We start from the raw sequence: 21,646 nt of genomic DNA on the forward strand, positions 1-21,646 counted from the left end.
AGTTTTATTCATTTTTATACTTTTAGATTCTAATAGAGGATAGTAAGCACTGAATAAATATTTGATAGAATTTAATTTAAAGTTTACTGAATTTTGAACCTTGTTCCTTTTCTTCTATGCTTGCTCTTAAAATGAATGGCATTATTCAGAAACTTTTCTTAAGTTCAGCAATAGAAATAAAGGAAATATGATACTTTATTGACATATAAGATACTGTACTCCAATTTGAACATCTGATTTAAGTTTTTATTTGAGAATAAGTAATTTAAATGGGATTGTTCTAAATATAAATCCCATTTGTTTCATATACACTTTATTAAAGCTAGTTAAGATTACCTTCCTGACCTCTTAACAGAGTTTGGCACTCTTAATCAACATATAAAACTATTTGAATTTAAACCGAAAAGATTTTTTTTTTGATATTTAAAACATCATAAAAACTCCATTCCTTATTTTCATTCTTTTATGTCTATTCTTCTCTTAAAAATAAAATCAGCTATTCCTATTTTGTGCCACACTGACTGAAAGATTTACTGGAAGTGTTTTATTTTCTTAGCAGCTTAAAATATTATACATAGCGCTGCTTATAATATCAGGAAAAAATGGACTTGATGTCTCTCAATCTTGAATATAGTTTGTATGGGTCACTTTTTTTGTATGCATTCGAAAACTGGAATATTTGTCTTTGAGCCTCAGCACATGGTGTGTTTAGAAGGCATTTCAATATTAGATGTGAAAGATGAGTGAAAAAACTGTTTAAATTACTATGTTCCTCAATGCAGGGTTTTTCAATATGTTTTTCTTCTAGCCATATTGTAGTAATAGTGGGATACAGGAAATAAAGTATGAAAGAGAGAGAGTGTGTAAGATTTGATTTTCTAACCTGGATGTTTTTTTGTTTTGTTTTTTCTTCTTCTTTTATTTTTTACTTTTTTCTTTTTCAGAAAAATTGTTGTCTCTTCTACCAGAGTATGTTGTTCCATATACAATTCACCTTTTGGCACATGACCCAGATTATGTCAAAGTACAGGATATTGAACAACTTAAAGATGTTAAAGAGTAAGACTTTTTCCATCCCATTTTCATATTTTCTGAAAGTTGTTTTTTTCCTCCTTATTGCTGATAATGGGATCTCAATTATAATCAGTTTATTGATGTGTTTCATTTCATAGGAGTTTAGGGTTCTTTTATTTATTCTTTTATTTGTCTATTTTTATATCATCTTTTCACATTACATTTCTTAAGTAACTTCCCAAAACTTAATTTAGCATAATTAAAATACTTTGGTTCTATTTCTCTACCATTATATAAAATACTTTGGTTCTATTTCTCTGACATTCCTTTTCTGTTGAAGTAATCCATTAAAAAGTTCTATTCCAGTTCTTATAGTTTCCTGTTTCCTTGTGAAACTTGGTAGTTTTCATGATTTGAATTAATAATCTCCTTTACTCACATAGTAAGCATATTTTTCTTTGCAGTAACTATCTTCCTCTATAGGAAGAGATTAATGGTGTAATTTCATTATGAGCCAAATTCATAACCAGGGGGATTTTATTGGTGATTTAAAAAATTTTTAAAATTAGAGTTTATGACATTTGCTATTGATTCAAGCATTGTTGTTGAGAGACTGCAAACACTGCATATGCCTGGGTGTAGAACACGGGGATACTTAGAAAAGTTTAAGACTAGTATAATTCTTTTAAGCTTGACCCCTGGTCGTCTTTTTGTTATAATAAAAAATGATCTTTGTGATTTTGAATCAGTTCATTTATTACACCTTTAATATACTAGTCATGGAAAGTAATTCTTGATTTCCTAATTCATAGAAATTTTTTACAGTTAAATATTTGAGGTATGTCAGGAGAAATCAGTAACTTCTTATGGCAAAGGAAAAAGCTGCTGCTTAGTTTCTTTGCCACATTTCTATTTCTGAAAAATCAACAAATAATTCTCCATAAATGCATTCTTTGTTGGAGGGATTATGACTGATATAGACTTCTAGTAACCATTCTTTGTCTGAGAACATTGGTTTATCCTAGGAATTAATAAGTTGTCCCCTCCCCCCCAATTGGGAATTGAACCCAGGAACACTTTACCACTGAAGCTTCCCGAGCCCTTTTTTGTTTATTTTTAATTTTTTCAGTACTAGGGATTGTACGCAGGGGTACTTAACCACTGAGCCACATTTCCAACCCTTTTTATTTTTTATTTTGAGACAGGGTCTCGCTAAGTTGCTAAGGCTGGCTTTGAATTTGTGATCCTTCTGCCTCAGTCTCCCAAGATGGCGGGAATTACAGGCGTGCACCTCCATGCCTGGCTTGACTTATCTTTCTAAATTGCCCAGTATTGCCCTGAATAATTTACATTTTACCAAAGAGCCAGTCTAGAAGAACTTCTCCTATGCCTGAGATCCTAAAGATTATTTTTCCCTTTTAAAATATCTTGCTTGTTTCTTTCTTTTCTCCCATTATTTTTCTCCTATAACTGTGTCTCTTTCTGTCTATATAATACCGAGAGAAACACTTTTGAATTTTTATCGAAAAGAATTTTGTGTAATTAAAACTGGGCTACTGAAACTTTTTAAACAATTTTCCTGAACCTAAGCAAAGACAGTGTGTATAGATGTCAACATAACTTTTTCCTTTCTGATTTATTAATGAAGAATCTTAACCTTTTAATACAGTGGTTGTAATCTTTTGAGACTTCCCATCAGGATTTGAGTCAGTCTTGAGTGTCTGAGGCCTCACTTGATCCATGGCCCATCTATTCCTTGAGGCATTTTTCCTTTGGTGTCATATCACAGATTAAGATAACATCATTCTTTCCACTCTGATTCTTTTTTTAACCTTCTTCTTTGGGAAATCTAGTGAGACTAAGAAGGGCAATGGATCTGAGCAACTCACGTATGCATTGCTAACCTACTGTGATATGTGTGTGTGCTATTTCCTTTTAATTTTTTCCCCTTCTGGGGTTATAATCTAGCTCTGTTATGTTTGGAATTATTGTATGTATATTTAACAAAAGTATTTTCCTTTTTTTTTTTAGATGTCTTTGGTTTGTTCTGGAAATATTAATGGCTAAAAATGAAAATAACAGTCATGCATTTATCAGAAAAATGGTTGAAAATATTAAACAAACAAAAGATGCCCAAGGACCAGATGATGCAAAAATGAATGAAGTATGTAATAATCCTTTTGTAAATTTGATTCCATGTTGATTTAAACATTTAGTTGTGGAGAATGAAACTGTAATTATTAATTTACAGATTTATTTAACAATTTTTTCCTGTTGATAGTAATTAGATTTACTAATATAGGATTAGTAGTAATTTTATTAGTAATAAATAATCAAAACAATAATGTAAGCCAAAATGCTTATGCTGACAATTACTTTCATTAGTTTACTATTTAGACTGGATGAATGTTGTAGAATTACTTCTTATTTACAACATTTAGGATGCCAACTTAAATACCTACTTTTTTTCTTTTTTAATTTGATTATAGAAACTATACACTGTGTGTGATGTTGCCATGAATATCATCATGTCAAAGAGCACCACATACAGTTTGGAATCTCCTAAAGACCCAGTACTACCAGCCCGTTTTTTCACCCAACCTGACAAGGTAGTAATTTGAAATAAAATGTATTTCAGCACTAGGTTGTGGGAGATCAGGAAGTATCCTTATCAAAAGTTGACCCACTACTATGCCATGGAAAGATTGCCACTAGTTTTAAAAATGTAGTTCAAGACTAAATGTGGGCCAAATTAGAGGATACAGTGGTTTAGAGTTGAGTTAGGATGATCAAAAGTTTGTCTTCAGAGATTGAAACCATGCTAAGAGAAACAGGCAAAAAATGTGATCAAGATGTATGGATTTATGAGTTAATGGCCACTAATCCAAATGGAAAAAGAATGTAGATAAAGATACAGTGTATAGGCCGTGGGTACTAGGAACTGTAATGTAAATTGAGCTCTAAATTAAACTCCATGCATGTATGATTATATCAAAATGAAGCCAACAATTATGTATAATGATAATGCACTAATGAAATAAAAAAAAAAAAAAGTGAAGTTATATACATGTGTAGAACAGATCCTGAAACAGGCCCAAAACTCTGGAAATAATGTAAGAGCATTTGCAAACCACTCTCCAAAAACTAAAGTGTTGTATGAGATGCAGAAGGTGTTTTCCATTCACTATTATAGATTCATAATTTATCTAACAGTCTGGAAACCACCACTGTCTTCCTTTTGGTTTTAAAGCAATATGCCAGGCAAGATCTTACCAATATATGGAGATTTGAAATAGGTTTTCCAAATAGCTAAAGGGGCTGTGTGTTTTTAGAAATTCACTTTGTTGTGAGCAAGATAACAGGAGTGTATGTGGTCTGTCTGAAGAGTGTTATTAGAGGAACATATTTACTGATGCAGTCGTACCATATTGGGGCTCAAATATGTTTTGCTAATAATTGTAATTGGTACAAGGTTAGTTTTAGTTTATTAATAGTAGTTAAAATCAATGACTTAAATTTTGTGGTTCAACTGATTAATTTAATAAATATGTCCTTTAAAACAGAAAAGCTGGGCTGGGGATGTGGCTCAAGCGGTAGCGCGCTCGCCTGGCATGCGTGCGGCCCTGGTTCGATCCTCAGCACCACATAACAAACAAAGATGTTGTGTCCGCCGAAAATTAAAAAATAAATATTAAAATTCTCAAAAACAAATAATAAAAAATAAAACAGAAAAGCTATTTTGTGCTTTGTTGGATTTTAACCACCTTGTAAATATAGTATTTCAATAGTCACTGACTACTTTTTCCTCTTGCTTGTAGAATTTCAGTAACACCAAAAATTACCTGCCTCCAGAAATGAAATCGTTTTTCACTCCTGGAAAAGTATGTCTTAAGAATCATTTTTAATTTTATGTGGAGGTTTATTTTAGTATAATTAATGACCTACATATATTAGTTTTTCCTTCTTTAAAAATTTGTGTATCTAATGGTAGGAAATATAATCTACTGTCTTTCATTACTAGTAAGAAATAATTTTGTCTATCATATAAATGTAGACTGAGATACACAAACTTATATTTTAGCTGTGATAAAACTCAGGAGACCTTTATACTTAGACTTCTTCATCCTAAATTTAAGATAAAAATCTTAAGGCATCATCTATGTTCTTCAGCAGTAAGAGTCTAACCATGTATTTTATTTATCCTCATTTTCTGTTTAAGCCTTCTTCTTCAGATAACTTTAAGAAAATCTTTATGTTGTCTGTGTAGTTTTTAATTTGCTTAAGTGTTATTCAACTTATAATCCTGGTTTTGCTTAAGGATAGGCACATTTTTCATGATTTATATGTAAATAAATAACAGATATTATTTATTGTTTGATCTGTGAGTTTCTTTTAGTTTTAACCAAATAGAAACATTCTCATTTCAGCCTAAAACAACCAATGTTCTAGGAGCTGTTAATAAGCCACTTTCATCAGCAGGAAAACAATCTCAAACCAAATCATCACGAATGGAAACTGTAAGCAATGCAAGCAGTAGTTCAAATCCAAGCTCTCCTGGAAGAATAAAAGGGAGGCAAGTACATAAGTATCATACTTTACATTTAGTAGTTCCAATGAGGCTGTGAGATCTAAAATAACGTAACTAAAACATTAAAAGTTAGTGAATGGAAATTAATGCATAATTTTCCCATTTAACATTGGTAGTCAACAAATTCATATTTATTTGCTTGGTCATTTGTAGTATACACTTTTTCTTAGTTTTTTATATATAACCATGTTGGAGTGTTCTGTATTAGTACACATAACCAGTTTCTAACTTCAGTATCTTGTGCTTATAAAACTGTTCACTAGTGATAGATACATCCATAGTTAGAACACATAGTCATTAAAAAAATGATGAGATACGAGTTAGCATGGAATACATAATACATTAATGAGTGAAAAAGCAAAGAGTATATAGAACAATGTTATGGTATCTTTGTTTTGAAAAAAGATTTATACTCACATTTGTTTGTACATGTATAGAAAGTTTTTGGAAGAACAGACCAAATCTGTTCGTGATAACCTAGAATAGGAGGGAGATCATTTTACGCTATTGGTACAGTTTGAATTTTTTTTTTTTTACTATGTATATGTATGCATAAACTTTTTGTTTAAAAATGGTTTTAAAGATGAGCATTTTTTTCTTTGTAAGAAAGAACAAATGGAAAAAATAATTCACCATTTTGCTGGTTTTAGCACAAGGACATCATTTTTTTTTAGCAGCAGATCATTATGCAGGGCTAAACTCACTGTTTATTGATCCTTGCTTTATAATTAGGAAAGACTGCACTGTCTTTTGCATTATTCATAATCAGTCAGTAAAGGAGAGAGATGTTGTAAAAAGTCTTACCAGTTTTCTTGGATTTCCATGGTAAGGAATTTGGATTTGATTTTAAGTGCAGCTGGAAGATGCTGTTGAGGAGTTTAGAGACCTAATTTATGCTTTTAAGAAATACTCCCTTGATGATCTGGGGAGAATGTACTATAGAGGAACTAAAGTTGAGGTAGAAAAATCAGTTGTGAGTTAGCTAATAATAGTAAGTAGTCTGGGGAAGGAATGAAGAGAGAGAATAATGACAAATAGTCAAATCTATCATTTATTTTGATGTTAAATCCAAATGGCTCTTACTGATTTATTAGATGTGAACAATTAGGGAGAGAAAGTATCCAGGGTTTCTTTGCTTAAAAAACTGGATATATAGTGGTACCATTTACTGAGATCTAGAAGTCTTAAGGAGTAACAGGCTCTGTGTTTATATGTATGTGTTGAGGAGCAGAGTATGGAAAAAGAGTGTCTGAAAAACTGTTTTGGCTTATGTTAAAGATCAGGTTTCTGTTAGAAATTTAAGTGAAGTGTTGGATAGACAATTGTATATGTGGCTTTAGAACTCAGGGTAGCTGGAACAGATCGAGATTTAGGGTTCAACAATGTGTAAACAGTTTTAAGAAGCAGTTAAGGATGAGACAGAAGACTGCACCTTTATAAATTCGTGAGAGCTTTTGCTGTTAATTCATTTAACAAGTATGGATTGAGTGCCTGTTCAGAGCCAGTCAGATTCAAGTGCTTAGCCTACATTGGTGAGTAAAGATGACAGAAGAGCCATTCTCACATTCTAACAGTAGTCAGTGAATGGTAAACATAACTAAAGTGTCTTAGGGTGAAGTGCTGCAGAGAAAAGAAAAAATGGAAGGGGAATAAAAGAATGGGGACAGGGCAGGTTGCAGTGTATGCCAATCTTAATTTATTAACAGAATAGTTTTAATTTGCTTTATGTTTCCATCCCAAAACAGAATTTAGGTTTTAGAAAGACTTAGGGGAAAAAAACTGAATTTATGATTTTTAATTTCCTTACTATATTAAATGAGCATTATTGCTTATTGATTTAGTGCTAAATATGATAGAACAAAAACATTCATCTTCAAAAAATGAATGAAGTTTTCCTCATAAAGCTGCAAAGTTATATACTAGGAAAGAGAAAAGACTTTTAAGATTATTTGATTGTAATAACAATTGTAAATGTTTGTATTAAAAGGCTTGATAGTTCTGAAATGGATCACAGTGAAAATGAAGATTATACAATGTCTTCACCTTTGCCGGGGAAAAAAAGTGACAAGAGAGACGACTCTGATCTTGTAAGGGTGAGATATTTGGTTTGATTTTGTGATAATTTTAATAGTAATTTTACGCTTATTCATTGTTAACTTTTACACTGAAACTAATTAATATTACTATCAAATTTGGCATTTGATTTTTGTTTTGTTGCTGTACTTACAAATCTGAATTTATAATTACTTTCTATGCCTTGCAATTTCTTTATGTTGAAATTTATGTGTTTATCATTCTGATAATTGCCTTAATTCTTCATGTCTTTGGAATCCAACATGTCTATTCCATATGCAAAACTGCTTGGTTTTGTTTTGTTTAAAAAAAAAAAATTAACACAGTATATTTAGGTTAGCTTTAGAGAATTGATATGGAATGAAGGTCCTAAAGCCGTCTCTATTAACTTCATTTATTGAACCATTTACTAAATAAGCTTCTAGTAAAGGTAGGAAATGTTATGGTTTCATTAAATTCTCCTTCAGTGTTTAAACTTTAGTAGAAATGACTTCTGTGACAGATCTTATTTAATAAATGTCAGTTGAAAACAAATTTGGTAACATTTTACTACAGATATATAAATACATGACTTTTCAGTTCAATTCTAAAAAACAGTTCTTGAATTATTGATTAGGCTGTTTGAGTCAGTTAGTTTATCTGTGAGGAAATATTTGTGCATATTTAGCTGATTAGGTTTACAAAACAAGTGAATTGTTGCTCTTCTTTCATTGTTATTATAATGATAATACTTTCTATTCTTAGTCCTCATTCTTTATACTGTAATTTTTGTTTTATTTATTTATTGATTGATTGATTGTACCAGGCATTTAACTCAAGGATGTTTAACCACTGAGCCATATCCCAGCCATTTTTATTTTTTATTTTGAGACAGTCTTGCTTAAGTTGCTTAGGGCCTTAATAAGTTGCTGAGGCTGGCTTTGAGCTTGCACTCCCTCCTGCTGTAGCCTCCAGAACCACTGGGATTACAGGCATGTGCCACTACACCTGAGTATACTGTAAATTTTGATCTTCATTAACTACTTAAAAATTTCACCTAAGCAGAAAAGTTGATAGCCAGAAAAGAATCCTGTTATCTAGATTTATAGAAGAGAACTTTTGAATTGGAAAAGGTATTTTTGTCTTGTGGTTCTAATTATCTCTTACTGTAGAAAATCCTTCATTTTCAAGAGTTGTTTTTTTTTGTTTTTGAAAATGTGTTAAGGGGAGAACTCAAGATTTTTTTTTTTTTTGCTTATTGGAAATGTCAACTAGGCCACTCCCATAGTGTACCATACCCATGTCAACATGCCCCCCACCAAATATAGTTGGGAATGTGGCTTTTGTTGATTTTTAGTGTTGGGATATATAAATTCCATGTTACTGCCTTTTGGGGCAGTACAAAGTATTTTATTTTTCATAGACTGTTTTGAATTCCCAGACTCTTGAGATTTATTTGTGCTATTATCATGGAAACCTTTTGCCATCTATTGTGAGATGGTGTGTAATGTTGAACCCTTTTTTAGAGGTACCATAAGAAACTTATTAATAAAATTTTGATTGAAATACACTTGAAGAGTTAAGCATTATGCAACCCAAGTTCGTTTTAAATACCAGTAGATTATACTGAATTAGTACTATTTGCATACTACCAGCTTCATATAGAAATTTCACAGCAAAGGAATTATTATTTATATACATTTATATTTTATAGATAACATGTTTCTCTATTTCTGACTTCTCACCTCAATTTTGTATTCCCTGTGTTTTTAAAACAATACAACTAAAAATGAAAAATTAGGATTTGTAATGTTTTATGAAATCCAATTATTTTATGGTATTCTTAAGAAAGTGGACATTGGATTTCCTGTTTATACTAACCTTTCCAAAGCATGAAAGAATCTTTTTAAACCTTTGGATATCAAAAAGACCTGTTGCATTTAAAATTGGAGATAATATATTAAATTTGGTTTTAATTTAGTATTTCTCTTATATTCAGATTTCTTTATAGCAGTGTTTAATTTTTAACTTATGCACAGAACTAAATACAGACTAACTGCATCCATTCACTTAGGTCTTTTCCTCTCATTGGAACTCAAGGATAGTATAATGTTTAAAAAAAATTAATACAATATAGTAAATTAATGTACTGAAAAAGGAAAATTATAACAAAATAATCTCAGATCTTTCAAGAAAACATAAGATTTAAAACTCGTTCATGAATATGTGCTAAAAGTTGTCTGTTTGAAATCAGTAGTCAGTACATTCTTCTTAAAAGGCAAAACACTTGAAGCATTCTTATTAAAAATCAGAAACAAAACAAGCAGCCTGTTCACCTGTTATTTAAAATTGTTCTGGAATGTTTGATCAACTCAGGAATCTTGACATAAACTAGAAGTCAGAGGAATAAAAATGAAGCAGAAAAGACATATACATTGTTATATTTTCAGTGGAGAAGCAATTGAAAAGCTAAGAATGCAATATGGTATCCTTATATGTTTGTGTGCAAGTAATTCTCTCTTAATTTTGCTTTATATCAGGCACTTGGGGAAAGGGAGTTTCCTTTATCAAAACAAACTCTGCAGCAACAAGATAGATTAAATAGATAGAATGGATAGATAGCTCAATCTAAACATAATCTTAAAAAGAAGTAGGGGGAACCTTTATTTAGAAATAATTTTAAAACTGAGAAATATAGGACTTGGAGAGATAAATATCTGTGTTTCTGCATGAGAAAAAGGTATTTAAAAAGTTGTTAGTTTTTTCCTAAGTTAACATACAATTATAAAAGTTCAGTGTTATCTTGTCTCAAGTCCATGTGAAAGAAAATAAATAACAGGAGTAATAAAGATAGAATCAGAGATGATGAGTATTTTTCATATATTTGTTGATTGTATATCCTCTTCTGAGACCAAAGGACTTAAAAACAGCATACTCCAGGGACACAGCCACATCAATGTTTATAGCAGCACAATTCACAATAGCTAAACTGTGGAACCAACCTGGATGCCCTTCAGTAGATGAATGGATAAAAAAAAAATGTGACATATATATACAATGGAATATTACTCAGCAATAAAAGAGAATAAAATGGCATTTGCAGGCATACACACACACAAACAATGGAATATTACTCAGCAATAGAAGAGAATAAAATGGCATTTGCAGGTAAATGGATGGCATTGGAGAATATAATGCTAAGTGAAGTTAGCCAATCCCTGAAAAACAAGTGCCTAATGTTTTCTCTGATATAAGGTGACTGACTCATAGTGGGGTAGGGAGGGGAAGCATAGGAGGAATAGACAACTCTAAGTAGGACAGAGGGGGTGGAAGGGTAAGGGAGGGGACAGAGGGTTACCAATGATGGTGGAATGTGATGGACATTATTATCCAAAGTACATGTATGAAGACACAAATTGGTGTGAACATACTTTATGTGCAATCAGAGATATGAAAAATTGTGCTGTATATATGTTATGAGAATTGTAATGTATTCTGCTGTCATTTATTTAAAAAAACAATTAAAAAATAGAATCAACTAGACACAAACATTTAGTTACTATAATTAGTAAAATATTGTACTGCTGTTATATTAGCCCAGAATTATTCTGTTTTTCAAAACATAAAATAAAGGAACATAATATAATAAATCAAGAGTTCTGAAGTGATTGAATGTCTTTTTGAAGGTAGGGGTAGGGGAAACAGTTTGAACCTTTTTTCACATTCTATTCTAAAACAAAATACACTAGTGTCTTGATCAAATACCATAGACTTTCACAACAGAAATTTATTTTCTCACAGTTGTGGAGGCTGGGAAGTCCAAGGTCAGATGCCTATAGATTTCAGTTTCTGATAAGGGCTCTCTTCCTGTCTTGCACTTTTTCACTGTGTCCTCATATGAGAAAGAGAGAGGTGCTTCTTACAGGATATTAATCCCATCATAAAGTCCCCACCCTCATGACTTCTTCTTGACCAAATTACTTCCCAGAGACCCTATTTCTAGTATCATTACATTGGGGAATGGTTAGGGATTTAACATAGGAATTACACCAGTTAGTAGTAAATATGAAATAAAACTTAAACATATACAAGAAGGGTAAAAGAAAATAGATTAAAACATTAAGACTCTAAAACAAAGTAAGCAAAGAGCATATGCCAAAGATATAATTGGGCAGTTCACAGGAAATATAGTGACTAATAACAAATTTTAAAAATTACAGGTAAATTGATAGTTTTTGTTGCTTTCTTTTCTCTGATTTAAGAGTGTAGATTGATAGACCTTTTGGAAGTTAAGTTTGCATTGTAAGTGTTCGTACATGTACTCTCATTCTTGGGTCCCTGGAGAATTTTCTCAGTCTCCCTGTGCATTTTCATTTCAAATTCACTGAATGTAGACTAGGATTTTATTTTAAAATTGAAAGCCACTGATGTTTTGTTGTTGTTGCTAATTAACTAACTTAGAAATAGTATCTCTGAGTCATAAATATTTACAGAAGTTTTAATATGTGTTTAACTTTTATATCAGTCTTCATTTAGAAAACAGAAATAGCTCTTTTATGATGTTGTAAGCATGATATATAACTTTGATGTTTTATTATGCTCTGTCTGGTGAAATTAAACTTATTTAAATTGACTATCAAAACAGATTCTTTATTATAGTTATCCTTTAGTATCACACAGTGAATTTAGAATGTCCTTTTTCATGAAACAGTTCTTTTTTTTTAATATCTTGTTTTAGTTGTAGTTGGACACAATACCTTTATTTTCAATTTTTATATGGTGCTGAGGATCGAACCCAGCGCCCCCCATATGCTAGGCAAGTGCTCTACCACTGAGGCACAACCCCAGCCCATGAAACAGTTCTTCACTAATATATAATTTAATAAAGTAGTGATTTTTGAGGCTTTAAAATAAGAGTAAAAAGTTATTCTCTTACCCCAGAGAATTTTTTTAAATTGAAAAATGAGTAAATTTCTGGGCATGTTGGCACATGACTGTTATCCCAGCTCCTTGGAAGGCTGATGTTGGAAGATCACTTTAGTCCATTAATTTGAGAATAGCTTAAGCAATATAGCAAGATGCCATCGCAAAACAAAACAAAAAACTAGTAAATATTTTAGGTGTGACATATATAAGACATATATCTGACATATATGAGCACTGGATATTTAGGTATATGTTAGTGATAACAGGTTTTTTTGTTTCATTGTTCAGAAATCTTACTTTATGTTAACAATTTTATTGTTACATTACATAGGATAAATTTTTGTAAACTTACCTAGTTGATATCCCAGTTAATATCTGGTTAATATTTGTATGTTTTCTATGAGCAATTTTATTTATTTGTTATTTATTTATTTTATGGTGTTGGGGATTAAACCCAGGGTCTTGCTTGTGCTAGGCAAGTATTCTGCTATAGAGCCATACCCCCAGCCCCAACAATTTTATTTTTAAAAAATTGATCTCTTTCCCTTCAGTCTGAATTAGAGAAGCCTAGAAGTCGGAAAAAAAACCCTGTCACAGATCCAGAGGAGAAATTAGGCATGGATGACCTGTCTAAATTGGTACAAGAACAGAAACCCAAAGGCAGTCAACGAGGCCGGAAAAGAGGCCATACAGCTTCAGAATCAGATGAACAGCAGTGGCCTGAGGAGAAGAGGCTCAAAGAAGATCTTTTAGAAAATGAGGATGAACAGAACAGTCCACCAAAAAAGGGTAAAAGAGGCCGACCACCAAAACCTCTTGGTGGAGGTACACCAAAAGAAGAACCAACGATGAAATCTTCTAAAAAAGGAAACAAAAAAAAATCTGGACCTCCTGCACTAGAGGAAGAGGAAGAAGAAGATAGACAAAGTGGAAATACAGAACAGAAGTCAAAAAGCAAGCAGCACCGAGCATCAAGGAGAGCACAGCAGAGGTAAATATGTGTAACTCTAAGCTACATCTATTTACGTACCATATTTTAAACCATAATTTGATGCTATCCACATTTGGGTCTTCCCCAAAGCAGAGCAGAATCTCCTGAAACTAGTGCACTTGAGTCCACACAATCCACACCACAGAAAGGACGAGGAAGACCATCAAAAACGCCATCACCATCACAACCCAAAAAAAATGTGTAAGTTGTAAATAATATTAAATTTCAAACCAATTTCAAATTATTTTGCAAAAGTTCATTTACTATATTTAAATCCAAATATTTAGTCCCATTACACTAGGTAAGATAAATTTTTATAAACTTACCTAGGTGATTGATATCCCAGTTAAACCTCTGGGTAGTATTTATACATTTTTATAGGTTTAGGCAGAAGTTTATGAATGAATACAAATAATACAGACTTTTTATGTATCTAAAGAGATGATTAGGTATTTTTATATAATCACTACACATTAACCAGGTTGCCTCATCATCACAAGCTACAATTTTTCTTCATATTTCCTCATAGCAACTTTTTCTTTTTAAAAAAAATTGGTTTTATACTTCTGCTTTTATTCTTTGAACTTGTCATAGAAAAGTAACAGATACCATCTTTCTTAAATCCATAGAAATTATCACATGTTGATCTCAAGTATTTTATGTTTTTGTTTTCTAATTGAATTCATTTGTATCTAAATATAGATAATTTGGGGTGTTCACACAGGCACATATATAAGAGAGGTATAGCAACAAACCTGTATTGTCAACATGACAGATTATTAACATGACAAGAGCATCAATACTGTGATATGTATGGTTGGCAATATTTTCATCTCAGTTATGTAAGTGGAAGTAGTTTACCTTCGCTTCATCAGAAATTCTGCACACTTTTTCTGAGAGAATCCAGTATGTAATTACATCTGCAGCTTCACTTTTCAAGTGTTGCCAACATATCTTAGTTACTTGATTACCTTGGAGTTTTTCCTGTTCCTGTGTATTCCACAGGAAAAGGAAAAGTTGCCTAAGCGTCTAGCCAGTACTTCATGCCTCCTAACTTGAAGGTTAGGAATAAATATTAGGAACTAAATATTTTTCTCTCTCAGGTTAAAGATGAAGGTAAGTGCATTTTTTATGGCAGCTTCACAGATGTATTTGAATTCAACCAAAGAAAAATCACTATTTCTAAACAAAGAATTCATAGGGAGCATTAATACCTGTGATGAAATTTTTAACAAGGGAATAAAAGGGGTTAAATATTTTATTTAGCCTTGTAACTTTAGTTTCTTTATATCTGGACATCATACAATTAAGGGCTTAATGTGTTACCTTCTAAAACAATACAAATTCTCTTATGCATGTTCAAAACCTAAGTTTATTTGTTTGTTTTACAAATCTGTATAGGAAAAGATTCTGTGTTCTATCTTGGCAGCCTGTTTCCTTGCTCTGGGGGGCTCTTTTTCAGAGCTAGAACATATGGTATTAGGTGGTATAGAACATATGGTACTATATGTCTGGTGTGTGTGTGTGTGTGTTTTCTGAGCTCAGTGGAATTGAAAAAGATTACCATTATTTTCCATGCACTTCATGTATAGTGGCACTTAACAAGCATGGTTCTTGTCCTCATGGGACTTACTGTCTAATGGGCATGCAGTCATTAAAGAATCACATTAATAATCACATAAATAAAGAATTATGGCTTCTGGGGCTGGGGTCGTAGCTCAGTGGTAGAGCGCTTGCCTCATACACGTGAGGCACTGGGTTTGGTCCTCAGCACCACATAAAATTAATAAATAAATAAAATTGTTTTCTAAAAATATTTTTTAAAAAGAATTAGGGCTTCTGATATGCATTGAAGGAGAATTTTAGGATGCTCTAAGAGAGTGTAATAGGAGAATTGGGGAGTTGGGGAAATATATTTCTTTGAAAAATGATAATGAGTTGATTATTTGAGAATAATAAAGAGTTAAGCAGTCAGAGAATAAGGAGAAGGACATTCCAGATGGAGAGAACACTATATTTGAAGTTTCTGAAGTGGAAAAATCTTTGCAAATTCAGAGCTAAAGGAAAGCCAGGGTTTGCTGGATTGTAGTTGTGTCAGGAGTTGAAGAGTAAAAAGAGATGAGGACAGACAGGTAGGCAATTTATCTTCAGGGTCATTATAATAAGTTAGTAGGTTTTACAAAATTACTCGTAAGTTCTGTGGAAAGATGTAAATGGGGATTGACATCAGCTATTCTTTTAACACTAAATTTTTAAAAACCTAAGTAAATGGCATATAGATCAGTAAGAGTAGAGGGAAGGGAAAGGGGAAATACTGGCGACTAAATTAGAGCAAACTACATTCAGTGCTTTTATAATTACATCAGAATGAATCCTAATGTTATGTATACCTGAAAAGAACTAATAAAGTTTTTTATAAAGAGCATTTTACAAAAGGAAGAGACAAGAGGCAGGAATGGTTTGAATTAGATAGTAGCAGTGAAAATGGGGGAGAAGTGAAGGGTTTGTGATTCCTGTGAGTGGAATGTATTAGGCCAGGAGTGGTATACTCTTTTCTGCTCAAAGAATTTTCGCTTTGGGTTGTCAGTGGACATAGAAGTCTTTTCTGAGTTGTAAAAGGTGAAAGCAAAGTCAGACTTCGGGTTATGTTTTGAAATCTTTTATGGTTATAGTCAGTCACATTTAACTCTTGTTCTTTGGAAAATCTATGTTTGTAAGATTCTAAAATAAATAGTAAGGCTTAGAATATAAAAAATACATACCTCATGATGTAATTGAGGATAAAAATGGTAGAAGAATTCACAAAATATTTGATGCGTTTCTTCTAATGAGGTAATCTACAGCTTAAGGACTGGAATGTTCATTTCATTTTACATGTTTTTACTCTAGCCGTGTAGGACGCTCCAAGCAAGCAGCTACTAAAGAAAATGATTCAAGTGAAGAAGTAGATGTGTTTCAGGGTAACTCTCCTGTCAATGATGATATTCCACAGGAAGAAACAGAGGAAGAGGAAGTTTCTGCAGTAAACGTATGTGTTTATTAAAATGTCATGTGTTAGTAGTATGCAGTATAAAAATAGAGTCAGTAAATATTTTGTCAGATCCATTTGGCGCTTAGTGTTGCCTGTAATTCCAAATATAATTCTTTGCTATAGTTTATAGTGCCAGTACTAGCTTGGATAATACAACTTGGATAAAAACAACTTTTATGGAAGTCTGAAATGAAGTAAGAATAATAGGTATAGCATAGTGAATGTGTAAACATCAATTCTAAACTGAATGTAGAGAAGTACAAGTAGCAGTTTAGCATCAACACTTGAAGCATTTAATTTGTACCTCGATTTTAAGGCCATTGATATCTGTGAAGTATACTATTATTTATATATATTTCATGAATTTGACATTTCTATTTGAGTTTCACAATAGACTAGAAATTATTCACTCTGAATAAAACATGTCTTTAATTAGAATCAGCTTTTGGAATTGAAGTACAAACTTAATGAAAATTCATAAAATTGGTAATAGATATTTCTTGTGCAAAAATAGGGATGTGGTGCTTCCCAGGGGAAAAAAATTTTTTTTCAGTTAATTGAATGGCTTTGCCAGTTAACATATCTAAGATACTTCTCTTTGGAAAACACATAATCAGCGTAATTAAATTTTGATATACTAATGCTAAATCTTGTTTTTTTAAATTTTTTAGTTGTAGTTGGACACAATACTTTTATTTTATTTTTATGTGGTGCTGAGGATTGAACCCAGTACCTCATGCGTGCTAGGCGAGCGCTCTACCACTGATCTATAACCCCAGCCCCTAATACTAAATCTTTAGATTAGCTCAGCCAGCCTTCTTTCCTTGAGAAACTTGAGTTCTGTGACCAACTCCCACCAGAGTTGTTCTTTGCTGACTTTGTCCTTTTTCATATAAGCAGTGGTCCTATGTGCCCTGGGATTTATTTGTGTACATGGGTAGGTCAAGCTGAATTGTTCTTTCAAACTTGGTTTGGCTTAGCTCCTAAAGGTTTTTTAGGATGGGTGGGGGAGTGACAGGGGTCAGAGTAAGATTACAGAAGAGTGATTAATGTCTTTACTAATCATAGAAAAATATGCAGTAAATTAATTAAAACCCTGTTCTTTTTATATTTATATTGTTTATACTGACCTTTAGTTTTAAGCTTTCATTAGCATTTGTCTGTAAATGGTAATATGTTTAATCTCATATTATTTATATCTAATTGATAGCTGTTAGGAACCAAATTCTACTTTTCTAGAAAGATAGTTGCAAGCACAAGTTCATAATTATCAAATGTTTTCTTTTACTACAGAAACATAAGTAGAAAGATGATAAATCCATGTGTAGTTGTTTTTCTTACTCTGAACTTTAATGTCTGATCATTTATCTCTAGGCTTATCAGATAGAAAAGTAAATTACTTTGCTGATTTGGGAAAGGCTGTTTATGGGCATGTAAGGGTTTGGATAGAGGCCTAAATATGTGATGCCAAGGCAGAAAGTTAAAAGGAGAAAGGTTTCAGGGAAGCAGAGAAAGCAGATTCAGAAACAAGTGAGAATAAAGATTGGTTGAAAAAATAATTACTGTTATGTTTAATAAATGTGTTCCCATTTTAATTAAGTGTCTGGTGACTTTTCTCTTAAGGTACGGCGGCGAAGTTCTAAAAGGGAAAGGCGATGAACAAATATAATTTTCTTTACGAAAACTTTGGAAAAAATCATTTTTTTGTCAAGCTTGAGGCTGAATCAAGCCTTTGATGCACAAAATGGGACTGCTGAAGAACGGACAGTTGGACCTTACTTTATGACCTCATGCGTTTGTGGTCACACGCTTTAGCCATACACATGGTGATGACATTGACTATGGAGTATTGTGAAAGTGTAATGTGCGATGGCTATGTAGACATAAACTAAAGAAAAACCTGTAAATATCTTTTTTTCTTTCCTTTTAAATGTTTCTGACTTCTAAAGTGCTTGTATAGCTTTTATCTGCGGCTTTAAACTGACAGTACCCAACTGTTTACTGGATCTATTGATTTGAAAAGAGTTTGTTAGGATAGATCTTAAGCAGTAATCTGTCAGCGTATTTGTATTCTCTGCAGTTTTACTGTGAAAAAAAATTTTTTTCAACAATTGGTGTCATTTTCTTGATGTCACTATTGTTGGGAGTGTTAAATAGTCTCTTCCCCTTGTGTATCTTACCTAGTGTTTACTCCTGGGCATCCTCAATATTCAGAGGTGCTAAATGGTCTGCCATTACACCAGAATTAAGCTTCTGATGGGAAGACACCATGCAAATTGTGAAATAGTCCTAACGTTGCTTGATTGCTTTACAGATCAACTCAGTATTGGTCCCAGAATTTTCTGACCTTTCATGGCAATGAAAATTTTAAGAAGAAAGAGATTTAAAATATTTTAATTTTAAAGAGTGTGTTATAAAATAATGTAATGAATTCTTTATCCCATTTTATCATCCCTTTTCAGTTTTTATTAATCTACTGTATCAATAAAATTCTGTAACTTGAGTTTTTCATAGTCTAGAATGTTGTTGTGTATAAGTAATTTCCTTTTGAACATTTTGTTCAGAAAATGCAAATTATTACACTATAATATAAAATCTGATATATACACATTTAGAAAATACCATTTCTTCGTAACAGTGTAAAGTTAATCAGAAAGAAAAAATTTTATTGATGCAGTGTGTCTTTATAAATCTGTTCTTGAAAGCCAAGTGTTTTGTATTTTATAGTGAGTTGCATGTTTATGAAAAGTGCTGAAAATGAGATGTGCTTTTTTCTGTAAATTCATATTTAGCCACAGTATATGATAGATTACTCCATAACATAGTTTTTCATCAAAAGCTTATTACTGTACTTTATTTTGGAGCCAAAAATTGTTTTGGGGGGAGGGACAAGGTAGAAGTGATATATTCAACTATATCAGCTACTGTATGAATCACAGTCTTACAATATTGAATGAAAATCCACTTCATTTAGATTGGTTGAAGTGGAAATTTATTTGGATTTAGAACAGATCTTTTTCTTTTTTTTTTTTTTTCATTGTAATCTGCAAACATAGAAACAAATTGCATAAGGGAGTATTCTTTTTACAGTTATATAGACTATATTTTGAACCAAAACATACAGATTACTGATTAATACTTACCCAGATCATTTTAGTATTTCAGGTGCTATTCTTTTGTTTTTTTCATGGTAGTTAACACCAGAAAAAAAAAATCATATTCTAACTTATTAAATTTATCACATTGAATAATGGAGCATTTTCATATAAAACACCATTATGTTTAAGGTATATTTCCAAGATTGGTTATAATAGATGGGGGATATAATAAAGAAGTTACTATTTTAGAAAATGACATTTTACTATTTTCCAGTGTGTATTGCAATTGATGTGATTTTTTTTCTTTTAAAGATTTCCATGTTTTTGAAACAACCTTTTATTTTTAGAAAGATGTTTTGAATTATGTTTTCTCAGTGTTTAACTTTTCTTTATTTACACCAATACCGACACCAGTGATTATATAGGAAGCTGCTGTATATCAAGGCAGCTAATTTTGGATTACAATACTTTTTTTTTTAATGTTTAATTAGTTCAGTACTCCCAACACACTATTTCTGTTGCAGTAGTACAAAGGAGGCATGTTTTTAAATCTATAACATAACGAATAAGGAATAGCTTTGTATTTTTGTTATTGACTAAACTGCACCAGAAGTATTTATGGAAATATATCTTCAAGGCCATTTTATAAAACATGAGAAAATGATTGTGGAAGATTTTTATTTGCATGATCATAGTTACCCAGATTTCATTGCACTGTACATCATTAATATTGTACATCATTCACACATACAAAAAATGTTCATTGTAGATTTTATGTTCCATGCCAATAAGTCTGTAATTTTACAATGTGTCTGTTGACTTTTGGGGAGGATTATGATGTAAATTTTTCAGTTTTCTGTAGAAAAATAGGTGCAATAATGATCAAAATTTTGATGTCCTGAGTCTCCATCTTAGAGGCTTATCTTATTATTATGTTTAAACATAACATTTTATGTACTAACATTTGGAGAGCCACATACTTTAAGAACAATAAAATTATATTATAAAACATTAATTGCTAACTGTTGTTAGCACACTCTGCAGTGATAATGTTTATTCTGAAAGTATGTACTGTATAACATTAAGAAAATATTTAACTCACTGTAACAAGTTCCAATATGAAAACCTTAAGGTCCTCAGTGAGGTTACCTTGCTGCACTCTGTAGCAAATCCATTTAATCTACATTATAATAAAATTTCTTGCTGCAGTGCAACAGGAAGATTTTTCAGTGATCTTCACTGTATATGTAAATTACAAATGTGGCTGTAAAACTTGTTCCAGGTATTAAAGGTTAAATTGCTTTCTATATCTTCTTACAACTTGTAAATTTGATTTGTAAGATTTCCTTTTGCCCACTTAGAAGAATGTTGAAAATTTCAGAGTTTGTTTAATTTAGGTATATCTCTACCAGATAGTATTCATGTCAACATAATGAGCAACTGGTAATTAGATAACAAATTTTCAGACACAGTTTTTGAATTTCTGTGAAGTTTAATAAACATGAAAGCTTATATAATTGTATTTTTATGTGAATCAATATTTAAGTACTAAAAAGAAACAGGCATGTTGGTGGTATTTTAGTTTTGGAGCCTTTGTTTCATGAAGGGGAAATATATTTCCCAGTAACATTTTCCAGACTTTGATTAAACATCCCATACAAAGCCTGAGCTCACAGAAATTTACTAAATACTATTTAAGTTAGGGAATTGCATAACTGAAGGAAATTAATGTATAATATGAACTTTGAAAATCAGCACAAAGAAAATAAGTTGCTAATGTTAGTTTTATTAATTTGTTCAACAACCATTTTATTAAATGCCTAATATATGCCAGGCACTAAAAAAATTGACTCTTTTTTATTAAGGATAAAGTTGTGATCTACACAGACTAATTTAACTGCCTTTGTGGCACTTATGTTGAGGGTGGGTGAATAAGCAAAAAATAA

At 31.7% G+C, this 21,646-nt stretch overlaps 1 protein-coding gene across 6 annotated transcripts in view; it reads left to right on the top strand.

Moving 5' to 3' along the window:
- Window positions 1-21,212, top strand: part of Pds5b (PDS5 cohesin associated factor B) — a 193,399-nt gene extending 172,187 nt beyond the window's left edge. For 2 of the 6 annotated variants that reach the window (XM_048800814.1, XM_048800817.1), the window contains 10 exons: window positions 945-1,059; window positions 3,046-3,178; window positions 3,504-3,623; window positions 4,833-4,895; window positions 5,442-5,587; window positions 7,590-7,695; window positions 13,132-13,571; window positions 13,662-13,772; window positions 16,461-16,599; window positions 18,226-21,212. In XM_048800814.1, the coding sequence (XP_048656771.1) occupies window positions 945-1,059; window positions 3,046-3,178; window positions 3,504-3,623; window positions 4,833-4,895; window positions 5,442-5,587; window positions 7,590-7,695; window positions 13,132-13,571; window positions 13,662-13,772; window positions 16,461-16,599; window positions 18,226-18,261 (1,409 nt within the window). In that variant the 3' untranslated portion in view covers window positions 18,262-21,212. The remainder of the gene's footprint in view (window positions 1-944; window positions 1,060-3,045; window positions 3,179-3,503; window positions 3,624-4,832; window positions 4,896-5,441; window positions 5,588-7,589; window positions 7,696-13,131; window positions 13,572-13,661; window positions 13,773-16,460; window positions 16,600-18,225) is intronic. The other 4 variants (XM_048800815.1, XM_015484200.2, XM_015484201.2 and 1 more) reach the window with 4 other exon arrangements.
- Window positions 21,213-21,646: the final 434 nt, after the last annotated feature.

Source organism: Marmota marmota, unplaced genomic scaffold (assembly GCF_001458135.2).
Source record: "Marmota marmota marmota unplaced genomic scaffold, marMar, whole genome shotgun sequence".
Taxonomy (NCBI): Eukaryota; Metazoa; Chordata; class Mammalia; order Rodentia; family Sciuridae; genus Marmota; species Marmota marmota.